General features: G+C 48.7%; 1 protein-coding gene across 1 annotated transcript; it reads right to left on the minus strand.

The window, feature by feature from the left end:
• Nucleotides 1-1784: 1784 nt before the first annotated feature.
• DUSP6 (dual specificity phosphatase 6) lies at nt 1785-6507 on the minus strand. Its single transcript, XM_047742235.1, has 3 exons — nt 5401-6507; nt 4357-4794; nt 1785-3294 (listed from the first exon to the last, which is right to left on the minus strand). Exons 1-3 carry the CDS (start codon nt 5798-5800, stop codon nt 2987-2989), a joined length of 1146 nt encoding a protein of 381 aa, XP_047598191.1. The 5' UTR covers nt 5801-6507; the 3' UTR covers nt 1785-2986.
• Nucleotides 6508-7379: the final 872 nt, after the last annotated feature.

Consider the following 7379-nt stretch of genomic DNA (forward strand, 5'->3'; position numbering starts at 1 on the left):
CCATTTGCCACCAATTTATTGGAAAGTTGTTTTTTTTTTCCACAGCTTGAGCCGCTTCAATGCGGGGAGCTCCTTCTCCCCAAATCGCTGTCAGACACTTGCTGAATGGGCCAGGCTCAATTATGCTCCCCCCACAGGTTGAGCTCACACTGTGACCCTGCATGGCTTCCTGCTATTCATACGTGTTACTTCCCCTTCGTGGTAATGGCTTGTGGCACTAGGCCAGAAAACATTATTAATTTCAGAAGTGGACTGACAAACAACAAACCCACAGTGAAACGAGAGGAAGTGCTGGGAAGGCCAGCTGTCGGCTGGAGCCCAGCAGTAGGAACCCGATGTATGCAGGTTCCAGGAGGAAAGGAGATGATAATCCGCAAAGAGGAAACGCACTAAAATTACCCACCGCCCGGAGTAAAGAAAAAAAGAAAGAAAGAAGGAAAGAGAAAAGAAATCAGAGAAAAGAAAGGGGAGGGTGGGGGAGGAAAGCACGCAGCTACTTGAGCTGCAGCTGGACAGGAAATTGCAAGCGCTGCTTGCAAATCCCCACTTTGAACAGGCAGTTTAGGGAATGCCAGGAGCGGAAACCGTTCAGAACTGGATTAACAGCAGCCAAGTTGAATGGCAACCCACTTCTCCTTTCTGAGCTCTGACTGACTTGGTGCACCCAAACGAGAAAAACTGAGTTGGTCTTTTTCTGCACTGTTTCTGTTTGCTTTTTATGCACGCTTAGTTGCTCGAAGTCACTCTGGACGGTTTGATAGGATTGCTCTAAAATCAGAGCCATTTGCCTCCTAGAACGTAGATCCCTAAACCATCCCTTTGGCATCTGAACTTGAGCCCTGTGGGTGAAAAGCTCCTCTTTCTCCTCCGGGCAGGTAAAGGGATTCCGGTCATTTGAAAAGAGCCTGGAATATAGGTATGTTCTAGTTCTTTTGATTTCATACACCTGCCTTTTATTTTGGTGTGTGTATTCTTAAACTTGGGACAAGGAGAGGGGATGTCCCAAGAAAAATGACAGGGTATGAAGCCTTTATCTTGAAAGGAACTGTTCTAAACAACCTTGACATAAGGTTCGATAGTGGTTTCTTACCCACATGCTAAACCAGTGAAGCACAAAGCACATTAGAACGGGACTGGCAAAGTGTGATCTCAAGTGCTAATGTGAGATTTTAAAATCCACATCCAGGCTCAGTGAGAAATTTGGCTCTGCCTTGCCATGTATATAAGAAAGGCAAGTGGCGGGGGGGGGGGGGGGGGGCGGTATCATCATTCCTGATTCATTAGGTATTCTGACACCAGGATAATTTGAAGGTAGCATTGCCACGGAACAAACTGGGAAGGTAATTATCCCTCTGTCCTCCCTGGCATGTGTATTACTGTGTAGGAGACCCTGGCAGGGAAGGAGAGAGGTTAACACTGTCTTCTTATTCAGGTACCCCCATTTATGACCAGTCATGAACAGCCAAACCTTATACCTGAGCAAGCTGTGCTCTTTGGCATTTTTCTTCAAGAGCATTTCTATTTTCCTTAAAGAAGCTGTAACTGAACTCATAAAGGATTGTTGGGACACATGATACAGGCAGTTTATTCTATGATGTCATCTTTATTTGAAGCCAAAGCCACCTGAACATTCCTGGAGTTGCTAAAAACATGGGAACTCTGCCCCACTGTTTCTACAGGACTTTACAAGGCACTGGCACTCCCCCACTCAAAGATTCCGTAGAAGTATCATTTCACGTGTAGGTACGATGAAGGAGAGATGTAAAAAAAAAAAAAAATACACATTCAATAGCCAAAATAGTTATTTATTAATAATTTAAGGTTTTACATTCTTATAATAAATTTCAGCTCAAAACTTTACACCACTAACATATGGAGCAACCGAACTCTCCCTTTTCACAATCATGTGCACTTACTTCACCCATCAGACGGGGACCCATGCTCACACACACACTTCCAGTTTTATACAAATTTCTTTTTTTTAAAAAGGAAAGAAACCAACCCAAAGTATTGCATTTGAGGTGATACTCCCTGAAGAATTTTGTACAGAGGTAATATACTGTTTAGCACAGCTGAAGTTTAAAAAAAAAAAAGTGAGCCCATGATTTTGGTGTCTTTCCAAGATACCCCTTTGAGACAACACAAGCCAAAATATTTACAAAGGTAAGGCATAGTCAAACTACATTAAGAGAAAAAAAAAAAAATCACAAGGAAGATTATGAAAGAGATTAAAGGCTGCACCATACCAAGGTCTCAGTGATAACAGCGTCCATGAAAATATCAGAGTTGGTGAAGTCGAGCATGCTGCAAATATATCCTTTGGATTAGGAAAGAGCAAACATTTCTATTTTTTTGTTTTAAGTGGTATACTGCTCTTTCTCCCTTTGGATGATTTCTTTTAAACCCATCAAAGAAAAAACACACAGTTCAAACAAACACTGTCAAGTGATTGAAGATCAAATATTTACAATAATCAAATGGAGTATCAGATTCACTTTATTATTATTTATTTTTGTTTTGTATTTTTTATTTTTTGCAAACTGATACTACAAATACAGAGCTGAAACCTCTCTTTGGCTCCTCTATATGCAAAATTGAATCAGTCTTCACTGAAGACAATATAGAGTCAGTTCCAGATGCAAAAGGAAACAGTCACACAAGGCCCTAAAGAACACACGCTCCTACCCCTACCATTTGGTCCTACCCTATCTACCTGGAAACCCTCAAATTCCAGTCCCTGCATGGGTAGGCTGTACACGAAGGTATGGAGCAAACCTATGGCCTGGATCTACGCGGCATGTTCTGTTCTTCCAACAAGAGTGGAGCAAATCTCTCCCATTGTAATGACCAATTCCACATGTGGGAACCTTGTCTAATACAGACAACTGGACCCCTGGGACCACATATAAAGAAAGCAGCCCAGCTGATGCTGCCAGGAGACACGGCTGAAGGAACAGACCCATCCCACCAAGGGGCCTGGGGCCTTTCACGTGGACTGCAGGGAGTCCACCTGGTAGACATTCTGGTTCGAGGGTGTCGTGAAATAGAGCTGCTGCGCAGGGACCCGGTTGTCACAGGGGCTGCTGAGTCCAAGCGTCCTCTCGAAGTCCAGCAGCTGGCCCATGAAGTTGAAGTTGGGGGAGATGTTGGATTTCTTCATCTTGACAATGTCATAAGCATCGTTCATTGACAGATTGAGCTTCTGCATGAGATAAGCCACAGTGACGGTGACCGAGCGGCTAATGCCAGCCAGGCAATGCACCAAGACACCACAGTTTTTGCCCCGGGCTTCATCTGTAAACACAAAAAGGAAAAGCAAAATTTCAGTAGAACCAAAACCCACTCTTTGTGAATGATCAGTCTAAAAACTGAATTTAAAAAAAAAAAGACGATGAGGACGATGGAAAGAAAAAAGAATCGTGTGTGGCAGTGGAGCCCCACAGGCAGCAGCAAATGTATCGTTGCGATAAAACATGTACACTGGGTACAATTACATATTTCAGATATTTTCTGAAAAGGGAGCTTTTGTATTAAGTTTCTGCCAACAACAACAACAAAAAAAATCCTTAATGTGTGCATTCTTTGCCTCAGCATGTGAATCCCAAAAACCCTGCAATATGGTCCTGAATGCCTTTTATACAGACAAGCAGACTGCAAGGGTCTATTAAATTATTCTCCAACTGTTGTGCAGCTAACAATAGAGGTATTCAGGCATTTTAAAAGAGAGAGGGATGTCACAGGGGACAGCCCATTAGGAGGAACAGGATGTCGACATGGCCTGAAAATGAGTTCCTTTGTAATAGGAAATGCATTACAATGCCTGGAGATTCGCTTCTCCAGGCTTCCAGCCCACAGTCCTTCCTGCTGGGTTCAGGTTACCCGCACTGTCTCACTGCTAACCCGTATCACAGTAACATTCAACTGGATTACAACATCTAGCATTCAGAGCGCTTTCCAACAACTAACCCATGTCCTATAAAAACTCCCAGATCTTTTAAAAATTATAAAGCAATGCTAAAATTCCTGTCAGTAGTGAGTACTTCCAGCTAGCTGCCCCCAAGTCCAAACACTGAGAAAATTCTGTTGTCTGATCATGTAGGGCCTGCTTTCAAATGACTGAATTCAAAGACACAGGAAACCCCGTTTCAAATACACCTGTGGTCTGCAGCCATGTCAAAATGCACTTTTTCTTTCCTTGGTGAGAAGATAAACCAGAATTAAGAACCCCCTTGTAACAGTAGAGACCTGCACTCCAGCAGGCTAGCAAGCAACGAGAGTGATTAACAGCTTACATTCTAGGAATGGCTAAGAATTTTGCGTTTAAAAGTCTGAGGAAGGACTGTATGTTAGTCTCACCTATGAAAGAAATAGCCTCGGGGAAAAACTGGGACAGATTTTGACTCCAGTGATCCGAGATCGGGATCTGCTTGTATTTAAACTCTCCTGCGTTCTCGAAGAGATTCGGCAAATTGGGGGTGACGTTCAAGATGTACTTGATGCCGAACTCCTCCAACACGTCCAGGTTAGTGGAGTCCTTGGCACAGCCCAAATAGAGAAAGGGCAAAATCTCCACGGGGAAGGAAGGCTGGCTGTTGGACAGCGGGCTGCCATCCGAGTCCGTTGCGCTATTGGGGTCTCGGTCAAGGTCAGACTCAATATCCGAGGAGGAGTCGGAGCTGATCCGCAGGCCCCCGAGCCCCAGCACTGGCAACGGTGGCGAGCTGCTGCTACACGACCCGTCTAGATTGGTCTCGCAGTGCAGGGCGAACTCGGCTTGGAACTTACTGAAGCCACCTGCCAGGACGAGAAAAGCAATCGTGTAACCTGAGATCCCGTAGTAGTTTTCACAGCTTGTGAGAGCCGCAGCCTGGCGCAGGAAACACCACAGCACCCTACGAAACCCCCTACACCCAGAACCAATTATAAGAGAAAGACACTTAAATGGGTACCCTTGGGAGTGAACGAACAGGCCCGCCTTCCCTGGAAACCCTTAATCTTTTAAATCCGGAAATGCACAAAATGGCAACTTATCAAAATAATGTGAGTGGCTAGGGGATGCAATCTGCACCCCCAATGACCTCTGCTGTCCTGCAAATCGTAATTCAAAATCGAACGATAGGAAGCAAGGACGGGCAGAGAATATCACGGGGAGGCAGGAGGAGACCTCGTTAAAAAGAAACAACCCGTGCCTGCGGCCGGAAGCTGGTGGATTCTGCGCGAGCCTGCTCGCGGGTGCTGGACGCCCGAGGTTCGCAGCCCGGAGCGGGCGGAGGGCCCCCGGCCCGGCAGCGCGACTCGGAAGCACCAGGGGCGCTTGCAGTCCGCGTGCCTCGCCCGCACCCACAGCGCCGCGACCCCCGCCCGGCCCCGCGCGCGGGGCTCCCCCCGCCCGGCGCGTACCTTCCAGGTAGAACGCCCGGCAGCCCTCGTCCTTGAGCTTCTTGAGCAGCAGTCCAAGCACCGACTCGCCGCCAGTGTTCTCGTTCCAGTCGCTGCTACTCTCGTCGTAGAGTACTACCGTGTCAGTGCCGCAGCGCCGGGTGAAGCGGTCGCGGTCCTCGCCACGCGTGAAGAGCGCGCGCACGGGCAGGTTGCCCTTTTGCAGGCGCCGCAGCATGATGCCCGGGATGGCCACGTTGATGGCCGACTCGATGTGCGACGACTCATAGAGCTCCTGCGGCCGGCAGTCCATCAGCAGCAGCCGCTCGTTGCCCAGCTCCAACTGCTCGTTGAGCCACGCCACGGTCTTGCTGATCGCCATTTCCGACGCGAAAGGCACGGGTCTGAGCGTATCTATCATGGGGGTCGCGCTACCGGAGAGGGCGGGTGCCTACCAGACGCCCCTCCGGGCAGGCATAGGCCGAGCGCGCCGCACGAAGCTGCCGCTCTCCGAGCGGGGGTTTAATTCCACCTTGCCCTTCCCAGACCGGGTTAGCGGTTGGGGAAAGCGAGACAGAAGTGAAGCCGGCGGTTCCCTCTGCTCCCGGCTGCAGTCGCTCGCTCTTGGTGTCAATGAATCTCTGAATGAAGCTGCCCAGACAGTTTTGTTCCTCCCCAGTGAATGAAATCCAATTAATTCGGACTCCCTGCTACTAACAGAGGAGGGAAGGAAAGAAAAAAAAAAAAAAAAAAAAAGTCCAGCGGCTCCTAATCCCTCCCTTTAAGGCTGCACCTCAAATCCGCCCGGCGTCTTTCTCCTCGAATTATTCAAACCTCGATTTGCTCACTGTCCCTTGGACTCAGCCCTCGCACACCCCCTGCGCGAGGCAGCTCCTCAATGGATACAAACAGCGAGCGTCTCAATGGATACATTCTCTCGGCCAGCCAATGAGCGTGCTGCGGAAGGGGCTGTTGCCGTGGGGACGGGCCGGCTGGAACAGGTTGTGTTGATGAATTGTTAATGAGTTTGTCATTCACAAAAACGGAAAGGAATTTCCGCTCCGGATAAGCCCCAGTGCAAACAAGCTGCAACAGCGGGCTCGGCGGGAGGAAGGAGAAAGAAGAGGAGGCGGCGGCGGAGGAGGAGCAGGGCACAGAAACCGGGGCACTTCAGTTGTCTCATGTTTCCTTCTGTTGAGAGTTCACACTTCGCGTCGGAACTTTTGCGCACAAATGGTGCAATTAGCAGGCACAAAAGCCCTTGTTCGTGACGCCTGCGCTCGCAAGCTAGCTTTAAGAGAACTTGTGCTTTTTCCCCCTTTTTATTCCCTTTAAACTCATTTGGACTGGAGTTCGCCTTAACCCCCCTTCTCCGCCCTCCTTAGGCGGTGTGTGGCATTTGTTTGCCAGTTTAAAAAGCCCAGCTCTGTTTGCTCTGATGTTCTTTTAGCTGAGGCTGTGTTGGGGCTGGTGAACTGCCTGCGCTTTAGTGACCGATGAGGTGTTAAATGCTAATCCAACATCTTTCGAAACAAACTAGGATTTTGTTGAAACATTTTACAGCAAGCAAACAAACAAATGCCTGGTTGTCCAGATAATTGGAAGAAAGGGTTTTTTAAATAGCATTTAAATTATTTTGTTTTTAAACAGTGGAGCCTGCAGAAACAAACTGGTTGGACAGTCCGATGCTTTTATTCCTCTCCAGCAGCCTGGGGCGTTATGAGCCATTGTTCCGGGGATCCAAGTCCTCCCCCTCCCCCCCGCCTTTCCGCGGTCACCCACTGCGCGCTGGGGGGTTGCGCTCGTTAATCATTTCTGGGCAGCAAGCTCGGCTTCCGACTGAGGAGCAGGTCTGGCGGGACTGCCAGGGCTAGGTGCATTTAGGGCGCGCGGGAGCCTGGCGGGCTGTCCCCACCAGACGCTAGGCGTGGGGAAGACCGCACGCAAGGCTTGCGGGGGCTCGGGCAGGCTCCGCGATTGGTCGCGTTGCAGAGAGAGAC

The sequence above is a fragment of the Lutra lutra genome, chromosome 8 (genome assembly GCF_902655055.1).
Source record: "Lutra lutra chromosome 8, mLutLut1.2, whole genome shotgun sequence".
Classification (NCBI taxonomy): Eukaryota; Metazoa; Chordata; class Mammalia; order Carnivora; family Mustelidae; genus Lutra; species Lutra lutra.